At 38.4% G+C, this 25,941-nt stretch overlaps 1 protein-coding gene across 7 annotated transcripts in view; it reads right to left on the bottom strand.

The window, feature by feature from the left end:
- The window catches only part of TOP6BL (TOP6B like initiator of meiotic double strand breaks), an 87,903-nt gene that overhangs the window by 18,413 nt on the left and 43,549 nt on the right, over window positions 1-25,941 (bottom strand). For 3 of the 7 annotated variants that reach the window (XM_076001658.1, XM_076001660.1, XM_076001664.1), the window contains exons 4-12: window positions 22,981-23,090; window positions 19,019-19,102; window positions 17,149-17,204; window positions 16,740-16,811; window positions 14,885-15,079; window positions 8,654-8,805; window positions 5,748-5,894; window positions 1,782-1,903; window positions 894-1,004 (exon numbers count right to left, since the gene is read on the bottom strand). In XM_076001658.1, coding sequence (XP_075857773.1) covers window positions 894-1,004; window positions 1,782-1,903; window positions 5,748-5,894; window positions 8,654-8,805; window positions 14,885-15,079; window positions 16,740-16,811; window positions 17,149-17,204; window positions 19,019-19,102; window positions 22,981-23,090 — 1,049 coding nt within the window. The remainder of the gene's footprint in view (window positions 1-893; window positions 1,005-1,781; window positions 1,904-5,747; window positions 5,895-8,653; window positions 8,806-14,884; window positions 15,080-16,739; window positions 16,812-17,148; window positions 17,205-19,018; window positions 19,103-22,980; window positions 23,091-25,941) is intronic. The other 4 variants (XM_076001659.1, XM_076001663.1, XM_076001661.1 and 1 more) reach the window with 4 other exon arrangements.

Genomic DNA, 25,941 nt, shown 5'->3' with positions numbered 1-25,941 from the left:
TCACACTGTCTTATTCCTTTTTGGCTGCTATAACAAATCACCATAGGCTGGGTGGGTTATAAAGAATGAAAATGTCTTTCTCGCAGTCCTGCAGGCTGAAATATGAGATCAAGGTGCCAGCACGGTCAGGTTCTGGTGAGGGCCCTCTGCTGAGTTTCAGACTGCCTGCTTCTCCCTATGTCCTCATGTGGCAGAGAGGCAAGGGTCTCTCTTGGGCCTCTTTCATAAGAGCACTAATCCCATTCATGAGAGTGGACCCTAATAACCTAATCATCTCCCAAAGGCCCCAAACCTCCTAATACCATGACCTTGGAGGTTAGGATTTCAACATATGAATTTTGAGGAGATACAAACATTCAGGCCATAGCATGCATGTAGTCTTCACACTCATAATAATGCTGTGAGGTACTATCAATATTATTTTTTCCAATTTGTAGGTAGGGCTTAGAGAAGTTAAATACAGGCATGAAGTCCACATAGCTAGTAAGTAAATGAGTCAGGATTTGAACCTAAACCTTTGATTCAAAGACTGTTTACACTATTCCATACCATCACATACTTAAGGTTGATACTTAAGGTTGCTCAGTTATTTCCAATGTATTCTGTCACTATGAGGTAGCATTGTCCAACAAAGAACTAGAAATCACTGATCTAATCCCTAGCTTTCCTCTTAACTAGCTATGTGACCTAAAGGAAGTAGAAATCTTTAATAACTTGTTTTCTCATTTATAAAATAGTATACGCACTACTATTCTTTCGACAAATATTTTTTAAAACATTTAGTCCTGGTACTATGTAAGATCACAGTAAGAGCAAATAAAATAACGTTTCTAAAAGCACAGTGCATGTTACACAGGCAGTGGGCACTTTGGCATCCCCAATCCCCTACTAACCTGAAGGGCCTGGAGACACATGGTTCGGAAGCTGCTGCAGGTGCTTCCAGTCACAACACTCATGATGGAATTCACAGCCACCGTGAGTGAGGCCTGCAGTTTCTGATGAGCCTGGACACATAACACACGAGAGGAGACTGGGCTAATGCCAAGCTGCTGGTTCAGAGAATCCCAACGGGGCCAAAGATTTCAGTCAGGGCAGAATTTCAACAATTCTTCCCTTCTATCAACAATACATACTGAAATCATGACACATCTTTACATCATGACCCTTAGGGATTAAAACAAATTTTTAAAATGTTCTCTCCTTTCATAGAGATGACTTATTGACACAGACACATTCAGAAAAGACAAGCAATGAGACACTGGTCAATAAAACAGATACAATATTTTTTTTAAAAAGCTTTAAGTTTTGCTTTGTGTTTTTTTTTCCCTGAATAGAGGGCCATATGAAGTGAGAAATGTGTTACCACAAGTACGCAGGTTGGATGAATTCAGAAATTCAAGTAAAAAGAGAAAGTGGTGCTATTAAGAATTGGGAAAATGAGGGAAGAATGTAAGATTTAGTGGCATAGCAGCTCCAGAAGTATGTGTGGGAAGGAGAGAAGTATAGATGAGGGAGAAGTGCTTTATCAGTCACTTTCTCTATTAGCTATTTTCCTATTTACTCAAACCCACCTACTAGGAGGTAAGACTAAGTATGCTGGTTACAGTGACCCATCTAACTTAAAGCTTGAGTTCCTAGGCTAGATGCAGTGTTATAAGATCGCCCCCGGTGACAGAAGAGGAAGGAAGGGGTATTAAGGGAGGAAGGGCTCTTAGGCCCTGTCTGCTATACACTATCTTTTTCTTAGAAAGTAGGAGAAAGGAAACTGAATTTCTTATTACCTTGGCAGCTTGGTGATGCTGCTCCAAGACCTGGTCCACAGTGAACTGGATGGAATCTTGTACTACACTGTGGCTCTCTGTGAGGATGGCACTGAGATGAGTAGTGAGCAAAGTATGGACTCCTACAGGGAGGAAGAATGTTGTAACCATGAGTGAGGGTGGCTACTTCAAGACTGCTGTTCATGTGCTCTGAGTCAGAGCTGGGAGTGGGAAAGATGTCTCTTGGAAGAAAAGGCCATTACCTATCCACAAATAATTATTTTTAAAGACAAAACCTCCCAATTCTCACTTATAAATGAAAGAAAGCCCAGGAACATTAAAGTGAGGAATGACATTATTTTTGAAGAAACAAATGAGGGATCCTGTTTAATTCACATCGGAAATATATATTAATACTACATATTAGAAACAACGATACTGGTGACTGCTGGAGGAGAGGAGAAAGAGGGATAGGAGAAGCCCTGGAGAATGTGTCTAACTCTACTCCATTCCTATTGAGCATCACTGTTGTGGGGATTCTTCCAGATGTGTTGTGGTAAAGAAAAGGTTAAAACTCACAAAGGTGACTCTGAGAACCCCTCGATTGCAGAAGGTCCTTTTGAATGGAGGATTATCTCTCTTTCAGAAAAGCTAACATGTGAGAGCAACGGGCAAAAATATGACTTCGAACAACAGGCTACCATTCAATGATCCTGCTGCAGCAGACACAGGAAGCCAAGTTCACTTGACAGGCTACCTGGAAAAAAGCTTCTTCATCATCCTTTGTGTTTTCAGTGTTGTTCTACTCTCTCCTGGAGAGTCTGTTCAGATACTATGGTGAAGCAGCCTAAGGCTGGCTGGCTTTTCTCAGGACTGCATTAAAAATGCAAGCCAGAAGGAACACTCTAGACACCAAAAGGCACCAGGACGCTTTTCTGCTAGGGAAGGTAATATGGGGTAAGCTCAAAAGGAGTCTGGAGTTAGAATTGGGAGAACATAGATTCTAGGGTCAATTTTACCACCAACTAGTGATAGCTAAGTCGCTTAACTTTTCTTACTTCAGTACAGAAAATGGCTTTATATCACCTCCTCCATAGGTATGTTGTGCAAATAAACTGGGATGATTTACATGAAGTGTTTTGAAATGTACATTGCAATATTCAATGGGAAAATATTGCTATTGCTATGATGATTGATATCTGGATTACTATTTTCCATAGTTTGATCCTAAAAATAGCTTCAAGAAATCAAACCCCTTTTGATAGCAGACATTAAATTAAAAAGCCAAAGTTCATTCCTAAAACTGCTGATACCACCAGATGCTTTTGACGTTGTGGCAAAATAATAAGTTAATCATAGAAAAGTTACCATGACAAAGTAGGCAGAAGGCCAATTATATCATTTTTTTAAAAGATACATGGAAACAGACTGTAATTTTGTACAATCTGTTTCCTAAAAGAAGGAGCCTGGAGAAAGCTTTCAAGAGTGTGAGAAAGAAGAGGGGGAAGGAGAAGATAAAATCACTACTCTGTCCATATCTGCCTCCCTCACTGCACATCCTCTCAGAGGCTCATCCTAAACTACCAGATGTGTAAGATTTGAAAAGATACTATGTTTACTAATTCAGTGATGAATTTCTTTTTCTTCCTCTTTTTATTTTTTATTTATTTATTTATTTACTTATTTTGAGACAGTCTCACTCTCTTGCCTGGGCTAGAGTGCTGTGGCGTCACTCTAGCTCACAGCAACCTCAAACTCCTGGGCTCAAGTGATCCTCCCTGGTAGCTGGGACTACAGGCACACACCACCATGTGGGGATAATTTTTTCTAATTTTAGTTGTTTGGCTAATTTCTTTCTATTTTTAGTAGAGACAGGGTCTCGCTCTTGCTCAGGCTGGTCTCGAACTCCTGAGCTCAAGCAATCTTCCCGCCTCAGCCTCCCAGAGTGCTAGGATTACAGACGTGAGCCACCATGCCCACCCTGAATTTCTGTTTAATTCAACACTGAGACAAGTACTGAGATACTGCAGGCCTTCAGAGTCAAGCTAAACAGAAGTGTATAAATTATCATAGTACTATAAGAATAAGTAACAGTAGTTTCTGAGGAATTTGAGTTCTTAAGGTATGTTCAATAGCACCCAGAACATGGTATCAGGTTTGCATTATCCTAGGATTATCCTCTGGCAGACCTTTTAAAAAAAAAAAAACAGCTTGAAAGTAGCAGATCTTAAGTCTTAAGAGACTTTTAATCTTGGAAGGGCTTTTGACATTATCTAGTCTAACAATCTCATGTTAAAGATATGAAAAGTGAGGCTCAGATTTATTTGACTTGTTTCCCAAAAATCACTGAGGAAGCTGGTATGGGAGCTACCAGGTTTCTTCATTCTACCTTGATGTTCTTTCCACAGTAGTAAGCTGCTTCTCTTATCAGCCTCTGTCTGTAGGAGCACAGGCCAGGTAACAACAGCCCTAGGAATCCTCATCTTAGACCTTTTTGCTAGAGCCTCATTAGTTTGGGTCTCACCTATTTCTCATTCCTCTGGCCTTAATCTATGGAACAGTGAGGCATCAAAGAACACCAGCTCCTCAAATAAAGGGCTGCAAGCCAGAGCCCAGCAAAAAGTGCTTCTCTCCTAGATTATGTACAATATATGTTGGGAAAAGGTAGGAGAGGCTTGGGAGAAAGGCAGCAGGAAGAATCCCACAGGTGGCAATGGTTTGTTCAACAAATAGTTGGCACCAGTCAATATGTGCTCTTCTGGTCTGGGGTTCTAACAGGTCTCATTTTTCTTATGATTCAGGGAGAGGGCCACACTAAACAGTACTGGAAGGCCCACAGAGCAGAGTCCCACAAAAACATACCAGCCCACAGAGAAAGAACACAAGAATATATCAGAAGTACCAAAAGGGAAGCTTATGAACTTTCCCCAAAATTTGTATAAGCGCAACTTCTTCTTGTAACTTCCCTCAAAGTTTAGGAAGACACTGAGAAACACTTAAGTTTGTGTCCCAGGATTTACTGAATTAAAATGCATAAGCCAACTCTGGCTCACAGTCAGTGGTTTTCAAATTTTACTATACTTAAGAATCACTTGAGAACCTTATTCCAAATGCAGATTCTCAAACTGTACCAGATTTTACATTATTGCAAAATAAGTAAAAATTAATCACTAGCCCAGGAAGCCGTACATTTTCAAATAATCTAGGTGATTCTGATGCATGTGTCTCATGGACCATAAGCTGAAAACAACTGCTTTACCTTTAAAGGAGAGGTATTTGGTTGTGTGGGGGTGGTGGGTAGGGTTTCGTTGTTTTTTGGGTTTTTTTTTATCACTCAGGCTGGAGTGCAGTGGCATGATCATAGCTCACTGCAGCCTCAAAGTCCTGGGCTCAAGCAATCCTCCCACCTTAGCCTCCCAAGTAACTGGGATTATAGGCACAAACTAGAGAACCTTTTCGAAAACAGGTTATCACCTTTCTAATAGTTAAACGCCAAAGGCTTCCCCTTACATGCTTGAACAAGGACAAGCATACATTTCTTTAATCCACTTGGAAAAGCAGTATGGTGATGAAAAGTTCTCAAGACTGGCTACACATCAGAATCATCTGAGAAGCTTTAAAAATATACTGAGACCTGGGGCCCACCTCCACCCAAGGAAATCAGAATCTTTGGGGTGAGAGTGAATCATTCTTAGACAGTCCCAGGTTGTGCGGCTAAGGCTGAGAACCACTGAACCCTAGGGAGCGTTATATGAAGTGTCTGCTGGTTTCTTGCCAACCAAATCTGGGAATGTCATCATTTATGTGATGCACCAACATAATGGATCTTTTCCATAGGGCATATAATATAATTTAACAAGCAAGGTTTCTCACTGAAATTCTTATTCTACAGAAATACTTCTAATTCAGATACCTGCATTACACAAAGTCTCCCTTTCTTTATCTTCTCAGCATTTGGCACACCCCAGCTGGCAGCCCCATACTTACCCCAGATTTCCATTTGCTGGATTGGAAACCCACTGTGGAAATCCACAAAGAGAAAAAGCAGCAGAATGTGTCCTTGAGTGTCCGTATTCTGAAACTGAGCCCCCTTACTGGATTCCACCAGATAACTCACATCTGGAAGCACCAAATCTAAAGGACAAGACATCACACCAATTCTTGACATAAATAAAGACTTGTAGAAATGCTAAGTGACTAAAGAATGTATATTCTGAACAAAGAAGTATCTGAGAATAAATCTAAATTCAAACATTCACTTCCCCTTTTGAACTTGTTTCTCTATCCACACAATGGAAGCAAATAATAGTGACTCACTCACAGGAAGAACATCAAAATAACAACTGGGTGTGTAAAATGCAAACCAAACAATACTCCTTTGCATTTATTGAGAAACACTAAATTCACTGATTCCTCATACAACTTTCCAAGGCAGGTATGGCTAGTAAGAGGCAGAGGTAAGATTCAAGCCTGAGTAATGATGATAACAACAGCTAACTTGTGCTACATGCCAGGTACCATGTTAAATTCTCATATACTGTCTTAACATTTAGACTTCATAACAACACTATGGGGTAGGACCCATTCTTATGCCTTTTACAGATAAGGAAAGAGGCACAGATAGGTTAAATATCTTGCCTAATGTGAGGTAGTAAATAGAACTGAGTTTTAGACCTTGCTAGATTAACTCCAAAATCTGTGTTCTCAACCCAAATACCGTGTGATATTTGTATTTCTAGGTAATTCAATGCCCTGTAGTCACTTGCTAGCACCTTGACCCTTTGGAATACAATCTGGATATTGCTACCTTCCAGAGCCATATGGAGAAGCACCTCTATGTGGATCCTGGTTCTATCCTTTAGAGCATGGGTCCTCAAACTTTTTAAACAGGGGGCCAGTTCACTGTCCCTCAAACTGTTGGAGGGCCGGACTATAGTTTAAAAAAAACTATGAACATATTCCTATGCACACTGCACATATCTTATTTTGAAGTAAAAAAACAAATGGGCAGGCCGGGCGCGGTGGCTCATGCCTGTAATCCTAGCATTCTGGGAGGCCGAGGCAGGCAGATTGCTCAAGGTCAGGAGTTCAAAACCAGCCTGAGCAAGAGTGAGACCCTGTCTCTATTATAAATAGAAAGAAATTAATTGGCCAACTAATATATATAGAAAAAAATTAGCTGGGCATGGTGACGCATGCCTGTAGTCCCAGCTACTTGGGAGGCTGAGGCAGGAGGATTGCTTGAGCCCAGGAGTTTGAGGTTGCCTTGAGTAGGCTGACTCCACGGCACTCACTCTAGCCTAGGCAACAAAGTGAGACTCTGTCTCAAAAATAAAACAACAACAACAACAAAAACAGGCAAAAACACCCACATGTGGCCTGCGGGCCATAGTTTGACACCTGCTTTAGAGTAATGAGGGAGGGAGTTGAGGGGACATTTCTTACATATTCATTTCCAAAGTTAATTGAACAAGTTCAGGCATCATGAAGTGGCAAAAAATAAAGTAAATCAACAAAGCCTGAAAACAAAAATGAAAGAGAAAAAGAAATATGGAGATTTCTAGAAATTCACCTAGGTCATCCCTCTATTGAAAATCGTGGTAGCCTGACAGATTAAGACCAAACATTGTGGCCGGGCATAATGGCTCACACCTGTAATCCTAGCACTCTGGGAGGCTGAAGCAGGTGGATCGTTTGAGCTCAGGAGTTCGAGACCAGCCTGAGCAAGAGCAAGACCCCCATCTCTACTAAAAAAATAGAAAGAAATTAGCTGGACAACTAAATATATATATATATATATAAAATTAGCTGGGCATGATGGTGCATGCCTGTAGTCCCAAATACTCGGGAGGCTGAGACAGGAGGATCGCTTGAGCCCAGGAGTTTGAGGTTGCTGTGAGTGAGGCTGATGCCACGGCACTCTAACCTGGGCAACAGAGTGAGACTCTATCTCAAAAAAAAAAAAAAAGACCAAACACATTCTTTTCTCACAAAACTATTTACCTCTAGAGACCCTGTCTCAGGACGCCCTCTTTTCATAGCCACCTTCTGGAATCACTACCCACTCAGGAACAAAGAACCTTATCTCTAGGCTTCCTTCCCAGGTAAAGATCCACCATTTCCCACGAGATACTGCCCCACCCCAAGAGGCTTCAATCTTTTCATACCAGTCACAACTCTAGAATACCTCTTCCTTAATATGTCTTCCTTGGGATCCAAATGACCAGACTACCTTGTGAATTTCAAAGGATGCTAGTGAACAACAGTCAAGCTCAAAACTGTAAACTCCTAGACATCAGCCCATGGTTGCATATTCCTATTTCCCAATTTTATTTATTGGTTCAGTTATTAACCTCCCAACTTTTAGCATGATTCATCCAAAGCTAATGTAGTTAGGCCCTACATGAATATTATACACAGCTTCCTAGGTTTAACACTATGGTCTTGAAATTGTTGTGTTTTAACTTTTCTAAGTAATTTTATATGGATTATCTCATTTCATCATGAAGCATTTCTCTTCCACAATAGTTCAAAGGTGTCATTGCTCCCTTAGTCATCTTTCTAAAGCCCCTGAGTTGACAGATTAAAGTACAAAAGAAACACTCTGAACAAGTCCCTAGAAGAAAGACCAGGAATAGAGGTGGCAGCAGAAGAAGTGAGAGGAGAACCAGCATCCCCATGCAATACCAAACAGGCTCTGATGAGGCTTTGCCTGTTTGACATGTTTGCTCACTCCAAGTGGTCTCTTAAATTCAGTCAGACCCCCATCCCCACATCCCAACCTAGGCCATCAGATCAATGGGTCCTATTTTTATATATATGTGCTATTTATATTTCCTTTCTCTAATATCCTTCAGGTTTCTTCATTCGTGTACAAAGAGAGGGAGACATACCTCTGTCCAAATTGAGATCCAAATTGGGCACCATATGCAAGCAGTATTTTTCCAAGTCAATGAAATAAGAGGTATCTTTGAACACAGGAGTAACTGGCTGTTCCCGACTTGACAGTATCAGAGGCAGACCCAAAGGTCCATACAGAAATATGTATAGTTGCTAAAGAAAACTGGCAAATTTTAGTTTCTTATGACTATGTGTTCACTTATATAAAACAAACATAACACTGACCTGGTTCATACTCCCAGAAATAAACAAGTGTGCTATTTAATTACATCTTGAGCCTTTTCCATACCAAAGATAGGTGTATGGCACAGAGATAGAGCCACTAGGATATCTAGAAAATTATTCTGGGTTTAATAAACGTGAGCTACAGGTATAGTATTGGAATAATTAATTTATTCATCTTATATATTCGATCATAGATTTGAGGGGCACCGCGGGTCAATGCTGTTCTAAATTCTGGGTGTACAAAAATGAATATTCAGATTTAACACCTCTCTTCAAGTTGTCATATTTACAGTATGGGAGATAGACATAAAAAACAATAAACTATAATGTGTTACATGCCAGAATAGAAGTATATACAAAAGGCACTTTGGGAGGCCGAGGCAGGAGGATTGCTTGAGGCCAGGAGTTCAAGACCAGCCTAAGCAAGAGTGAGACTGTCTCTACAAAAATTAGAAAAATTAGCTGTGCATGGTGACACATGCCTGTACTCCTAGCTACTCAGGAGGTTGGGGCATGAGAATCACTTGAGTCTGGGAGTTTGAGGTAGCAGTAAGCTATGATGACCCCAATGTACTAAGGTGACAGAGCCAGACCTCATCTCAAACAAATAAATAAAATAAAATAAAAATAGAAGTATATACAAAGGAATATTTACTAGAAAGTATCTGAGATTTAGATTGAAGGAATCTTCCTCTCACCTTCTCCAACCCTATTCTCTAACAAAGACAAAGGCAGACAGGCTCCTGAAATAGTTTCCTTATCTGGACTTCCCATTCCTACTCTCATCTTACCTCTAACCCAGGGTTTCTTGACCTCTGGACCACTGACACTTTGGGCCAGATAATTCTTCACTGGTGGTGGCCAGGGGCAGTCCTGTGTAGCACTGCAGGATGTTTAGCAGCATCCCTGGCCTCTACCCACTAGATGCCAGTAGCAACCCTCTGGACATGACACCACCACCACCACCCCACCCTCTCCACTCCCCCCACCCCCCGCTTCACAACAATCTTTCTATAGGGTAAACACAAGGTATTAAATGTGAATATTAAAATTTTTACCCAGTAGGCACTGGGACATTATAGAAAGTCACAACAGAAAAAAGGGAGGCATTGCTCATAAATGAAGTCTTCCTCACAAATCTCAGAAGGCATTAACACACGATCTAGGACCAACATAGTCACTGTTTAGAGCTAGAGGATCTTTGAGATACTGCAAACTCAGGACAAGAGTCTGAAGAGCCAAAATGTATGGTTGTCTTTTAATTGGATTGTTTAAACCATTTACATTTAATATGAATATGTTATAGCTATGGTGGGGTTTAAATCTATCATCTTGTTTAGGAAGTAAAGAAACTAGGAGACAGGTAAAGAATGTATCCAAATAATTGTTAAAGCCCCTCTGTAACTAAGAAATGGGTAGCGGGATTATGTGTGATTTTGTTTTCTTCATTATGCTTCTCTGCATTTGCAAAAACTCTGTTACAATAAACACATGTTACTTTTATCAGCAGAAAAAAATAAAAATAAAAATCTATCATCTTGTTCTCTCTTTTCCATTTGTTCCCTGTATTACTTTTCCACGTTTCTATTTTTAGATTCTATTTTGGATTAGATAATTTTTATAGTTCCATTTGATCTCCGTTTTGGCTTATTAGTTATAACTGCTATATTAATTTAGGGATTGCTTTAGGCTTTATTACTATACAATTTTAAATTATAGTCTACCTTCAAATAATATTATAACAGTTCCAATATAGTATAAGAATCCAGCAATATACTTCCATTTCTCCCCTCTTGGCCTTTGTGCTATTGTCATCACACCTTTTGTTTCCATATATGTTATAAACATTGTTATTTTTGTTTTAAGCAATTATCTTCTAAAGAAATGTTTTTTAAAAGGACAAAAATCTTTTATATTTACCCACATAGTTACCATTTCCAGTGTCTTCCTTTTTTATGTGTAGATCCAGAATTCTGTCTGGAATCATTTTCCTTCTACTTGAAAGATTTCCTTTGACCTTTCTTTCTTTCTTTTTTTGTTTTTTTTGAGACAGAGTCTTACTCTGTTGCCTGGGTTAGAGTGCCGTGGCGTCAGCCTAGCTCATAGCAACTTCAAACTCCTGGGCTAAGTGACCCTCCTGCCTCAGCCTCCTCAGTAGCTGGGATTACAGGCACATGCCACCATGCCTGGCTAACTTTTTCTACACGTTTTTAGTTGTCTAGCTAATTTCTTTGTATTTTTAGTAGAGACTAGGTCTCGCTCTTGTTCAGGCTGTTCTCAAACTCTTGAGATCAAACAATCCATCCGCCTCAGCCTCCCAGAGTGCTAGGATTATAGGTGTGAGCCACCACGCCTGGCCTCTTTTGACATTTCTTATAATACAAGTCTGCTAATGAATTCTTTCATCTTCTGTATGTCTGAAAAATTTTTCGTTTCTCCTTCATTTTTGAAAAATATTTCACTGGGTACAGAATTCTAGGTGGACAATTTTCTTTTTTCTTTGAGTAAGATGTTGCCCCACATTCTCCTAGTTAACACTATTTCCAATGAGAATACTGCTGTGATTCTTATCTTTGTTCTTCTACACATAATGTGTCTTTTTATCTCCAGTTGTCTTTAAGATTCTTTATTACTTACTTTATGCAATTTGTTTGAAATGTGTCTTTATGACATTTTCTTTATATTTCTTTTGCTTTTGTTTCATTGATCATGGATCTGTAGGTTTATGGTTTTCATCAGATTTGGAAATTAGGGGACCATTATTTCTTTATTTTTTTAATTTGTTTATTCTTTTTTTAATTTTTATCATTTTCCTATTTTCTTTTGGACACTGACCTGGAAGGGACCATTATTTCTTCAACTATTTTATCTGCCCTCTTTCCCTTCAGGACTCTAATTACATGTCCCTGAATTAAGCCACCTGAAGTTATCCCACAGTTCACTGATGCCTTCTTCTTTTTTCTTTTCTAATGTATAATAATGTTGACAACATACATTTTTTTTCTTAGTGTTTCATTTCAGTTTCTACTGTTATATATTCAAGTTCATTGATTTTTCTTCTACAGTATGTAGATCTGCCATTAATCTCATCTAGTGAATTTTCATCACAAAAATTGTAATTTTTATCTCTAGAATTTTAATTTGGGTCTTTTTTCTTATATCTTGTCTTCATTTAATATGCTCAATTGTTTCTCTTATTAAGAACACAGAATACAGTTATATTTGTTTTAATGTCCTTGTTTACTATCATCTGTGACATTTCTGGATAGGTTTCATTGATTGATTCTTTTCTTCTTTATGGATCCTGCTTCTTAGGAAGCCAAGCTGTTTTTTTTTTTTTATTAGATGCTAAGCATTGTGAAGTTTACCTTCTTGGGTGCATTTCTGTATTCCTATAAATATTCTTGAACTATTTTCTGGGAAGCTATAAAATTACTTGGAAATAGGCTGAGTGTGGTGGCTCATGCCTGTAATCCTAGCACCCTGGAAGGCTGAGGCAGGAGGACTGCTCGAAGTCAGGAGTTCTAGACTAGCCCGAGCAAGAGCAAGACCTCATCTCTACAAAAAAAATAGAAAAATGAGTCGGTTGTGGTGATGCTAGCATGTAGTTCCAGCTACTGAGGAAAGTAAGGCAGGAGGATCGCTTGAGCCCAGGAGTTTGAGACTGCAGTGAGCTATGATGACACAACTGTATTCTACCCAGGGCAACAGAGCAAGACTCAGTCTAAAAAAAAAAAAAAAAAAAAAAAAATTACTTGGAAATAATTTGAGCCTTCTGGATCTTGTTTTCAAGATGGGACCAGAGAAGGCTGTAGTCTAGAGCTAACTTGTCCCTGCCACTCAGTCAAATCCTTCTGAGGACTCTACCTGACACACCATGAAATATGAGGTTTTTCATTCTGCCTGGTAGAAACAGGCTCCATGTGATCTCTAAGGATTGTTGTCTGTCTAGAGCTTCCTGTCTCTATGCATTTCTCTCCTCTTCAATACTCTTTCCTATAAATTCTAGCTGATTAGACCTCCATGAACTTTGTCTCCCCAACTCAGAGAGATCCACCAGACTCAAGTTGGGTATCTCCTCCCTGCAGTGCAATGTGGAAATACTCTCTAGGAAGTACAGCAGGACAATCATAAGGTTAACTTGTTTGTTTCTCTTCTTTCCAGAACCACTGTGCAATACTACCAGCTGTATAAGAAAACTGCTATTGAATATAATTTGTCCATTGAAGAGTTGTTCAAGGGGGGATGTTAAATAGTCCATTATTCTATCATGGCCAGAATGAAAGTTCCTAAATCTTTTTTAAACAATCTCACTGGCCCTTGATAGCTTCCTTGCTTTCTGACCCAACATGATATGCACGTTCACCTGGTACATTTCTACTCTAGGACTAGAATCAGCTTTTTAGTGAGCAATGGTATTTAGAGAACACATTCTAGGTACTAGGAGTTCTTTTTTTTTTTTTTTGAGACAGAGTCTTGCTTTGTTGCTCAGGCTAGAGTAAGTGCTGTGGCGTCAGCCTAGCTCACAGCAACCTCAAACTCCTGGGCTCAAGAGATCCTCCTGCCTCAGCCTCCCAAGTAGCTGGGACTACAGGCATGCGCCACCATGCCCGGCTAATTTTTTTTTTTTTCTATACATATTAGTTGGCCAGTGAATTTCTTTTCTATTTATAGTAGAGACGGGGTCTCGCTCTTGCTCAGGCTGGTTTCGCACTCCTGACCTCGAGCGATCCGCCCGCCTCAGCCTCCCAGAGTGCTAGGATTATAGGCGTGAGCCACCGCGCCCAGCTTTCTCAGCATGTTCAAGTCAAACTCATCTTCTTTATCTCCTAAATTTGCTATTAATGTTTTGTAACTTGCTGACAGTATCATTATTGCCAGTCATCCACGGAAATCTTTTTTTTTTTTTGAAGAGACAAGGTCTCACTCTGTCACCCAAGCTAGACTGCAATGGCACAATCATAGCTCATTGCAGCCTCAAACTCCTGGGCTCAAGCAATCCTCCTGCCTCAGCCTCTTGAGTAGCTAGGACTATAGGCACATACCACCATGCTGGCTAATTTGTTTAAATTAAAAACGAGAGATGTAGAGATGAGCTTTTGCTATGTTGCCCAGGCTTGTCTCCAACTCCTGGCCTCAAGTGATCCTCCTGCCTCAGCTTCCCAACGTGCTGGAATTACAAGAGTGAGCCATCATGCCCAGCCCATGGAAATCTTTTTCAACAGCTTTATCAAGATGTAATTCACATATCATACAATTCATCCATTTTAAACATACAACTGAATGGTTTTAGTATATTCAAAGAGTTGTGCAACTATTACCATCACCAATTTTAGAACATTTCTATCACTTCAAAAAGAAGCTCCTCCCATCTACTTTCTGTCTCTATAGATTCGCCTATTCTAGATTTAGAAATCTGACATAAACTTTAGCCATTCCCTGCCCCTCATCTCTCCCTATCCCAACAATGATCTGGCTACCTCATTATGTTGATTCCTTCTTGTGACAAGTCTCAGCCCACCACACTTTTAATTCAGGCACTTATATCTCTTAACCAAGTTCACTTACTTATTTACTTAGTAATTACTAACTTCTCTTTCCCATCCATTCTGCGCAAAGCTGCTAGAGACTCTTGCCAAAACATTCAATGGTTTGCCACTCTATAAAGAATAAAGTTCATACTCCTTAGTCTGGCACTCATGATCTACCATATTCAATTCCAAACTACTTTCCAGCCTCATCTCTCCCTCTTGCACCATTCATTCCATGCTTCAGTTGTGTTGGATTGTATGAAAAATGATTGGCACATGTCACATTTTATAGTTTGCAGTTCCCTGTCAACACTTTCAAACTTGGCTTTCATATTGGATTATATGTTTTTATACAAATCACACATGCTTATAGATACAGAATTCATATACTAAAGGCTTTCCTAAAATTGAGATATAAAAACCCACTTTAAAAGACAATTGGATGAAATTTATCATCAAAAAGATATGGAAACTGAAGAAATCCTGTTCAACTGGCTGGAAAAGACCTTTGGGGTGGGGCACAGAGCAGCAGCTGGAGTCAGTATCAGTTCTCCCAACAAGTCCATGCCAACCACGTCATCAGGGATGGAAAGTGTTATAGGATGTCCTAGCACAGGGTGGATTCTGCTGCAGCATGATTCAGTTGTACCAAATTTTGGTCTGCTGTCAGAAAACAGACAAATTTAACTTTTTTCTCTCTTAAGAAATTATTTAAAAGGGCATTCAAAATTCCTTTTATAAACCTCTGGCATATGCATAACCATGTAATCAACAATATCAGTTTTGTTGGAATAAGCAAGTTGTGCCCCAAACAGGGAATTAGAGCAATGGAAAAAGCATCACCTAATCCCTGACAAAAGAAAGAAAAAGATAAAGATTAAGAAAGAAAAATAGAAAAGACAAGGAAAAAAAAGAGCAAAGAAATAAACATTTCAGGGATGGCATCATGGCTCCTGCTTTTTCTGCCACTAATGGCAGTTTCTTATTCTCAAAAGTATATTTCTCCAACTAAAATTACTCTATGTTTCTGAGCAGAAGTTCCCAAGATCAGTCAAAGACAAGCATTGTGTGAAGGGGTCTGTGGATCACAAATGGCCTAACCTGCGGTATTTAGCAGTCTGCTCCCCACATGCCCCACCTTCCCCTGCAGAGGTATGAGGTTCCTATTTTATAGGACCAGTGAGGAAAAATTAGGCCATCTTTCTCTCCCAGAAAGAATCTAGTGAAATTTTGTGTTGATTTCTTTTCCAATGGCTCTTTTCTAAACAGGGAAGAAATATTAATAAACTTTTTCCTCTCTCTGTAAACAAATCAGGCCATCCAGGGAAACATGTCCACAAATATTGTCTCAAAGCCTTAAACTCTGGTCAGTAAAACTATGATGATGAGCTACCTACCTATAAGGATTGTACAATACTAGAGGATCAGATTACTAAAGACAGATATGGGTTGGGGGTTTTATTACCTGTATATTAAAAAATAAAAAATATTCTCATCTGAGGTGTGATTTTCAGTAAGAATAATGGTCTAAAAAACCTTGAGTGGTCTCTTCAAGCTGTAACATCCTTATGACTACTGGTATTGACTCAGGGCATATAAGCAGAGGTAGAAACTATTGAATAAAGACTAAATTAGTTGGACTTAAGCATTTGTTAGGTCTTTTCTTGATACAGTTTATGTTTACTTTGGATTCTATGGTAGCTGGATGGCAAAGGAAAGCAAGGCGGAGGGTTCTGTCTGTTCCCTATTATTTACCACCTCCTCCATGGGTATATGTTTTTGGAGTCTGAAGAAGGTTGAGGTGGGTAGGGAGAAATTTTCCAAACCTATGCAAAATGCTGATGCACAAAAAATAATATATAACTAGTTCCTTTGTATTTATACTATCTCTCTAGCCAAGAGTTCAAGTCAATTTAAATTCACAGACCTCTCTTCTCATGTCTAAATGGGATTATAATTAGCATGGTTTGTTTTACAGAAGAAAATAAGGAATGGAGAAGAAAAGGAACATGTCTTCAGATCAAGCAGAATATATTCAAGGAGCCAAGAATGTTAACAGTTTTCAATATAAATAACTTAAAGGTTTTACTTCCACTTTTGTTTTTCTTTTTTTTTTCCTGTTGCCCAGGCTAGAGTGCAGTGGCATCACCATAGCTCCCTGTAACCTCAAACTCCTGGGCTCAAGTATCCACTTTTCTTAAAGAGAAGCCAACATCTGGCACTTAGAAGTGACAAGTGAGACCATTTCCAATTTCTACCCACATTCATATTCATAACAGGAGAGTCAAACAGGGAGAGGGAAAACAATGCTTTTCGCCTTCACCTTACATAATGCTGAGAGTTTATTACAAGAGCAATTCCATTCGACAGGTTCAAAGTGGGTTCATTCTCTATCCTGCAAAGCAAAGAAAAACTAAGCTATTTCTCAAAGATTCTAAGCTTGATACAAATTTTGGCCCATGACTACTACCACCCCTGAGATTACTGGAATTTAGTAACTAATTAACTGAGGGGAAAATGGCAATTTTAAGTTCACCCTCTATAGTGAAAGGGAAAGACATGAAATTTTGCTTATTCAAAGTTAATACAGAATAAGAAAATGTAGAGGTCTCAGAAAATTAGTTTCAAGATGATTTGGGGTCAAGAAATCAAACTGTGAATCTACTGGAAATAGGACAATAAGGGCTGAGAAAAATTGCAGGCCATAGCATCATCTTAAGCCCTGTACTTACCCAAAGAACTCTTTGGAGAGGATTCCATTTACCTTTAGACTGAAATTAAATCTGATCTGCAAAACAGTAAATGAGGTAAGAGATTTAACATGAGCCAGAATAGAGATTAAAAACTTCCATACTCAATCCCTAAAGGAAAAGAGTATTCTTAAAAATTTTTTTTAATTAATACTATTTCTAATTGACAAATTGGAATTATATATATTCATGGGGACAATGTGATGTTTTGATATATGTATCCAACACAGAATGATTAAATCAAGCTGATTAACATATCTACCACCAAGCCAGGCATGATGGCTCACACCTGTAATCCCAGCTATGTGAGAGGCTGAAGCAGGAGGATCTCTTGAGGCCAGGAGTTCAAGACAAGCAACATAACAAGACCCTGTCTCTAAAAAAATTTAAAAAATTAACTGTGCATGGTGGCATATGCCTGTCCCAGCTACTCGGGAGGCTGACTACAGGAGGATCTCCTGAGCTCAGAAATTTGAGGTTGCAGTGAGCAATGTTTGGGCCACTAAACATTGGGCCACTAAACACTCCAGCCTGGGTAACAGAGTGAGACCCTGTCTCTGAAAAAAAAAAAATGGAGATTATGATAAAACCTATTTCACAAGGAGTGTTGTGAGGGTTAAATGAATGAGTGTGTAGAAAGCATGTAGAATAGTAAATGGCAAACAATAATTAAACCCTGCTGAAGATGAAAAAAATAGGAAGATAGCATAAGAAAAGAAGGACATCATATGACCCACTTAACTATGTTCATCTTTACAAATATATCTTACTATGATAATGATTAAAAAATTTAGCTCTCCAATGTTTAAAATATTTTATCAAAATTTCCTTATTTGGCCAGGTGTGGTGGCTCATGCCTGTAATCCTAGCACTCTGGGAGGCCGAGGTGGGTGGATCGCTCAAGGTCAGAAGTTCGAAACCAGCCTGAGTAAGAGCGAGGCCCCGTTTCCACTATAAATAGAAAGAAATTAATTGGCCAACTAAAAATATATATATATAAATAAAAAAATTAGCTGGGCATGGTGGTGCATGCCTGTAGTCCCAGCTACTCGGGTGGCTGAGGCAAAAGGACTGCTTGACCCCAGGAGTTTGAGGTTGCTATGAGCTAGGCTGATGCCATGGCACTCTAGCCTGGGCAACAGAGTGAGATTCTGTCTCAAAAAAAAAAAAAAAATTTTTTTTTTCTTTATTTAGGCCAGGCACAGTGGCTCACGCCTGTAATCCCAGAGGCCAAAGAAAGCATGAGGACTGCTTGAGGCTGGGAGCTCGAGATCAGCCTGGGCAACATAAGGAGGCCCTTTTCTCTACAAAAAAAGTAAAAATTAGCTGGGAATGGTGGCATGTGCCTATAGTTCTAGCTACTCAGGAGGCTGAGCTAGGAGGTTCACTTGAGCCTGGGAGTTGGAGGTTGCGGTGAGTTGTGATCAAGCTACTGTATTCCAGTCTAGGCGATAGAGCAAAACTCTTAACTCTAAAAAAAAGAAAAAAAAAAACTCCTCATTTGTTCTTACAGTCACTTTAGAAAAGGAAATGATCAGCAAGGTTTATTATCTAGGTTTAAAAGAAAAATGAAGCACAAAGGAGGGAAATGAGGTATCTAAAATGGTAGAATAAAACAGTAAGAAAGTGAAAATAAGAATCCAAAAGAAAGCCCCATGTCCAGAGGCTTCTCAGCTGTGTTACACAACCAACATTAAGATTGCCTTAAGGACATAGAAAGCAAATTAATTCAATATTAAAAGTGTTAATTATCTTCATTGAAAGAAAACCAGTCATGTCCTACAGAGTAGAGATCTCTTGAAAACATATGACTTAAACAAGAGAAGCATTATTGTGGAAAAAAACAGCTTACCTTAGGGTGTACCATGGTGATTTTGCGTAAAAAATGCTTTATAACCAGACAATCCGTCATCAAAGTTCTGGGATTTTCATCAATCTGTTAAAACCACAACAAATAAAAAACATCACCAAATTCAAGAGAAAAAATGAAACAAATTATGGCCTTTCTTCCCATAAAGTAACCATACCTCAGAAAGCTTTTTGGACATCCAAGAAGAAATATCTTGGGAATGAGATTATATACAAAAAGGAATCTGAACATTTATCACTTCCTGGGTCAGAGTACCTATTTCACGGAACTTAAGAAGACTCATGAAGAAAGATCAGAGTAAAACCCACAATGTCAAAACTACCTTTGGAGACAAATTTAAAAGTAATTCAGATTGGAGCTGAGAAGAATAACTCTACCTTAACACTACCAACAATCTGTATTAAGAATCTGAGTGGAGGCTGGACATCGTGGCTCACTTTGGTAATCCTAACACTTTGGGAGACTAAGCCAGGAGGATCACTTGAAACCAGGAGTTCAAGACCAGCCTGGGCAATGATGGGACCCTGTGTCTACAAAAAATACAAAAAAAATTAGCCGGGTTTTGGTAGCGCATACCTCTAGTTCCAGCTACTTAGGAGGCTAAGGCAGGAGGCTTAAGCCCAAGAGTTTGAGGTTGCAGTGAGCTATGATGATGTCACTGCACTCTAGCTGGGGCAACAAAGTGAGATCCTGTCTCAAATTAAAAAAAAAAAAAAAAGAATCTGAGTGGAGCTAAAGGAGCAGACAGTAAAAGGAACCTATTTTTGATATCAATCCATTCATCTAAACATTTATTTATAAGGAAAAGCTCTAGAGCAAAAAGCTCTAAAGTCAGAAGACCTGTGATCTAGTACTGGCTCTGTAAAAAATTACTTAAATAACCATGAAAAGGAAATCACTTCACTGCTCTGGACCTCATTTCCTAATCTGTAAAACAGGTATAAAACCTACCCTTTCTACCTTACAGAATTGTTTGTTTTTTTTTTTTGAGACAGAGTCTCACTCTGTTGCCTGGGCTAGCGTGCCATGGAGTCAGCCTAGCTCACAGCAACCTCAAAATCCTGAGCTCAAGCAATCCTACTGCCTCAGCCTCAGTCCCAGTAGCTGGGACTACAGGCATGCACCACCATGCCTGGCTAATTTTTTTCTACTTTTTGTAGAGGCAGGGTCTCGCTCTTGCTCAGGCTGGTCTCGAACTCCTGAGCTCAAACGATCCGCCTGCCTCGGCCTCTCAGAATGCTAGGATTACAGGAGTGAGCCACCATGCCCGGCCAAGGATTCCTATATTTGAAAGTATATATTATACGTGGTAACAATAATAGATACCACTTATTGAATGCCTATTATTGTGACAAGCATTATGCATGTGCTATATATACACTACTTCACAACAATCCTGTAAGGTAGGTATTACCATCCCTTTTTTGTAGATTAAAAAACAAAAGGTGAGTGGAAAAAAAAAAAAAACAAAAGGCTCAGCGAAGTTAAGCAACTTGCCTAAGGTCACCCAGCAGTTCAGTGGTAGAGATAGCATTTGACTCTATGTCTTTTTTTGTTGTTGATTGAGTGATCTTAAGTCTAATACCAATTGCCCATATTCTTTCCAATATACTATGACATTTCCCTACAAATATAACATTTACATTTACAAATACAACATTTACTAATTAGGGCTTCCTCTCTCCCAGGAATGGTGCTAAATATTCTTATTTATATTACCTCATTTAACCTTCACAAAAACCCCACATTTTATAAATGAAAAAAAAATGAGTCTCAAAAAGTTTAAACAGGCCAGGCGCAGTGTCTTACACCTATAATCATAGCACTTTGGGAGGCCAAAGCAGGAGGCTTGCTTGAGGCTAGGAGTTCAAGACAAGCTTGAGCATGAGCTAGACCCTTTCTCTACTAAAGAAATAGAAAAATTAGCCCAGCATGGTGGCCCATGCCTGTAGTCCCAACTGCTTGGGAGGATGGTAGAGTTAAGATAGAGTTATTCTTCTCAGCTCCAGTCTGAATTACTTTTAAATTTGTCCCCAAAGCTAGTTTTGACATTGTGGGTTTTACTCTGGTCTTTCTTCATGAGTTTCCTGAAGTTCCATGAAATAGGTACTCTGACCCAAGAAGTAATGGCTACTTTTTCATGCATATCTCCATTAAATAGTCTTTGCTATGAACCTCAATACTCAATTCTTCTAACTAAGGAATACATGATGAAATCTTTTGCAATTCCCTCTTTTTCTCTTGTAATTCTCTTTATTCAAATATATATATATATATATATATATTTTTTTTTTTTTTTGGACACACCCAGGATGGAGTACAGTGGCTTGATCATAGCTCACTGCAACCTCAAACTCCTGGGCTTAAAGACTCCTCCTGCTTCAGCCTCCCTCATAGCTAGGACTATAAGCACACACCACCATGCCTGGCTAATTTTTTTTTTTTTCTTTTTACTTCCCACCCCTCCTTCTCTGGCTAATATTTAAAATATATTTGTAGAGACATGGTCTCACTCCCATCCTAAAGTGATCCTCCCTCCCAGGCAAAGTGATCGCCTCCCAAGGCGCTGGGATTATAGGTGTGAGCCACTACACCCGGTCTTGGTTCAAGTTTTAATTCTGCCACTTAACTTCTGCATGACATTGGGAAAGTCAGTCAAGTTCTCTGACTTTCAGTTTTCTTATTAAATGGGGTGATAATCCTTGTCCTATAAAGTTGTTAAGAGGTTTAAATAATATATATAAATGTTAAGTATAAAATTTTTGTTTGTTCAGACTGGCTAAAACACATAACCTCATTTCTTAGAATTGCTTTCCTTGGTTCACTGGAATCACCTTTTTATTACTACTTGACATTAATAGTTTCAGAGCTGACTAACCATTAATTGCTCCCGATTATTTACCCTGTGTTCTCCTAAAGAAGATAAGGCACAGCCAGGGATATCTATTGTCCTGATACTGTAACCATTCCTTTCAGAAGGAGACAGAATTATTCAGACATGGAGAAAGGCTTCCCAAATGCTTCCTGGGAGAATGCTCTAATCTGTTATGTCTCTACCAATTCCACAGCAGAGAAAATAGGGGATCAAAGAATTTTTAAAGGGAATGGAGAATGAATTGTCAATTTCATACATCTGGACTACAATTAAATCAATAAAGAGATCTCTAAATCAACCTAATAAAAATATATTCAAATATGATATGCACTGGGAGTCAATTTTTATTTTCTTCATCAGGAGATCCAAATTGAAATAAGGCCTTGTTTTTGTCATTCCCAAATGTATCTGCACATTAGGAATCACCTGGGATTTTAAAAATATTTCAAAACCTACGCCACACCTGCGATGGACTGAATTGTGTCTCTCAAACTTTGTATTTGGGGGTTGAAGCCCTAACCCCCCATGTGACTGAATTTGGAGCTAGGGCCTTAAGGAGGTAATTAAGGTTACTTGTGGTCATACAGGTGGGGCCCTAATTCATAGGACTCGTGTCCTTATAAAAAGAGACACCAGAGATCTCTCTTTACACACATACACAAAGAAAAAGAGAGAGAGAAGGCCACATAAAGATACAGCAACAAGATGGCAGTCTGCAATCCAGAAAGAGAGGCCTCATCAGAAACCAACCCTGTTAGCATCTTGATCTTGGACTTCTAGAATCCAGAATTGTGAGAAAATAAATCTCTCTTGTTTAAGTCACCTAGTTGGTGCCATTTTGTTACGGCAGCCCCAAGCAATTAAATCACCTTCAGGTGGGACAGGGACATCAGTATTTTGGAAACTCTTAGGTGATCTAATGTCTGCACAGGCAAATTTAGGAACCAAAGCCGTATTTCATTTCAACTTTGGAACTGTGATGGACCTAGGCTTTTCTTTCCTGCTATTAGATTTGTAGAAAAACAAGAATAAAATCATCAGTAATTTATAGAACCCCAACAACACCTGCCTCAAAAATTATCTGGAAGGGTGTTACCACAGACATATCCTGGGAATAGCTGCCTTCCTCCAAAGTCCAACTCAGCTTTGCAGAGAATCCAGGCAGTATAGACTGTATTTCTGTGTGAGAAGAACAGCAACAAATTAGAACAAGCAGTTAGGATAAGCACCAGAATTTCTGGATTTATTAAACTGATAAGCCAAGAAGGCTTTTCCCTGATGAAAAGATTATCTGCAAAATTTAAAATCTGACTGGAAATGGCTATGCATCAGCAAATTGCTTGAACATTTAGAATTATTTTATGAGTTTAAGACATTTAATCTCATCTTTTCAATTTTTCACATTTGCTAAATCAATTTGTATTTTCAGTTAATTTCCACAAGGTCATGTCCAATACCAGAAATCTTCAGAACTGATAGTTCTGATATTGTTGTATTTTTAAATAAATCAATTCATTATTTAATAAACACAAATCTAGTAAGTGAACTAATTTAGAGCTGAAAACAGAAAAATTCAAGAATGACTTTCTCAAGCATGTACCTAACATAGCATGTTCTTTAATGAGGTAGTCTTTAATAAAGAAAACCAAACTCTTGCCAATTTAATTTGTGAATTAACCACTTGGTGTATTTACATGTGCTGACTCAGAACTATATTTCTTCAAAGCATCAGTGAGTTCTGAATCATCATCAACAAAGAGAACATCAAAGTATGCACCACCTTTCCTCTTCTATAACCTGGAACTCATATAACAAAGGAAAAAAATCCAATCTCCCTCTTTATAAAATGCCATCCCTTATTTCTCCTCTATATTAGTATAATAATTGAAAACTAAATCGGAACAAAGATAAGTATCTCAGTGTCTGCACATTTTACTTTGTAAATGAGGTTGATGATGCTGGTATATAAGAATTCAACTTTAAAAATCTAATAATGATAAAAATATATCCTAAAATAACAGCAAAGGCATCCGTGCAATACTTCTAATAATGCTTTAACAACCTCAAAAAAGTATGGACTTTCACAAGTCATGTTCTAGCTATTAATATTAATGGGTAATATTTTTCTTGCCATTAGTTTGTTTTTCAAATTTAATTCAGTCACACAGCCATGGATAATATGTCAGCAAGGTTATGCTACATTGAAGTTTAATCAACTTGACACTGAACCAGGATGCCTTGAGTCAATCTTCAGCTTTACCACTGATCGACTTTCTGACTTAAGGTGAACCCCTTTTGTGTGATTCATTTACCTTTCTGTGAAATAAGGAAAAATTGTTCCTAAATCCTACTTTTCTTTGAAGACAGTTTAGAAAGCAGATAAACATGGATACATGAGAAAAGGTTTGTAAATAACTTTGAATTCTTCAGAAATATTAATGATAATTTAAAATAAATTGCATAATTATTTGGGGGAAATCAATTTCAATTGTCTCACTCCACATACCAAAAAGAAAAAAAAAAGACAGAAAGAAATCCAGATGGATTGACTAAAGTTAAATGTAAAAAGATAAAGCAACAGAACTAAATAAAAGCCTTCTCTTTCAAGATAAATTGAGCACATGCTGAAATTTCATCTATTCAAATATATAAAATGATAGAATATATATAAATCTTAATAAATATACAGTCATGGTGAAAAAAAAAAGAAACAGAAATCTTTATATACCAGAAATGGAAAGATAGTCTTCTTTCTCCATCTTCTAAAAGAACAACAAAAACAGAGCATGAGAAAGAATCCATAATGAACTAAAGATACACAATATTTGGCGCCTGGATTGGGAAAAAACATAGAGCTAATATTGCAACACTTACAGGTTTAAGAGCAAGAGCCACACAGACCACACGTAGAAGTCTAGGCAAGGTACCAAAACATGAACGAAGGCCAGAGATGAGCCATATGCCTTCCTGAATGTTGGTTAGACCAAGGGATACTGGTAGCTGCCTCACTGATTTGGGATGAGGGCCTCAAAGTCATTTCATGTAAGTCATGACAGGAGTCAGGACTATCCAATCTATTAAGATGCAGCAGCTTTGTGCTTTACCACTCATGCAAAGTTTAATCCAAGCTATATACCATGCAAGGCTAGGGCTCAGCAACCCAGAGAGCCTCCTACTGGACAGCTGTCAACACAAGATGTGCTCAGGTTAAACAGATCATGGATAATTAGCTCTTAACTAAAAATTACCAAGCAATGAAGATCAACACCATGGAAACTATGACAAATATCAACCAATAGCAGTTAAGCCTGAGGAAACAGAGTTAATAGAATAATCTGAGATTTTAAAATAAGTATCTATATTTTATACTTTCAAAGGGAAAAAATAAGCCGTGTAAAATGAATACACTGTCAGAAATTAAACTGAAAATAATGGAGGAAACCCTATTAGAAATCTTGGAAATTAAAGATACAGTGTTTGAAATTAAAACTCTATGGATGGTTAGACTGGATATAGTAAAAGAGCAAATTTAAAGGTTATCACATGAATGTTCATAGCAACATTACCCACAATAACTAAAAATGGAAACAATCCAAATGTCCCTGAAATGATGAATGGCTTAACAAAATGTGAAATATTATTCAGCATAAAAAACATGTACTGTTACATGCTACAACATGAATAAACCTTGAAAAGATCATGTTTAAAGAAGCCAGACACAAAATGCCACACATTGTATGATTCCATGTATATGAGATGTCTAAAGTAAGCAAATCTAGAGACAGAAGGTAGATTAGCATTTGCCAAGACATAGGGAGTGAGGGTAAGTGAAGTGACTGCTAATGAGTACAGAGTTTCTTTTTCAGGGCATGAAAATGTACTGGAATTAGATAGTGATGATACTTATACAATTTGTAAATATACTAAAAACCTCTGATTTGTTTAAAAACCACTTTAAAGTGGTTGTGTTTATGGTATGTGAATTTTTTATTTTTCTTGAGACCGTGTCCAGCTAATTTTTCTTTTTCTT

Source organism: Microcebus murinus, chromosome 4 (assembly GCF_040939455.1).
Source record: "Microcebus murinus isolate Inina chromosome 4, M.murinus_Inina_mat1.0, whole genome shotgun sequence".
Classification (NCBI taxonomy): domain Eukaryota; kingdom Metazoa; phylum Chordata; class Mammalia; order Primates; family Cheirogaleidae; genus Microcebus; species Microcebus murinus.
The sequence above is the reverse complement of the archived record's forward strand: the minus strand, read 5'-3'. Positions and strand labels throughout refer to the sequence as shown.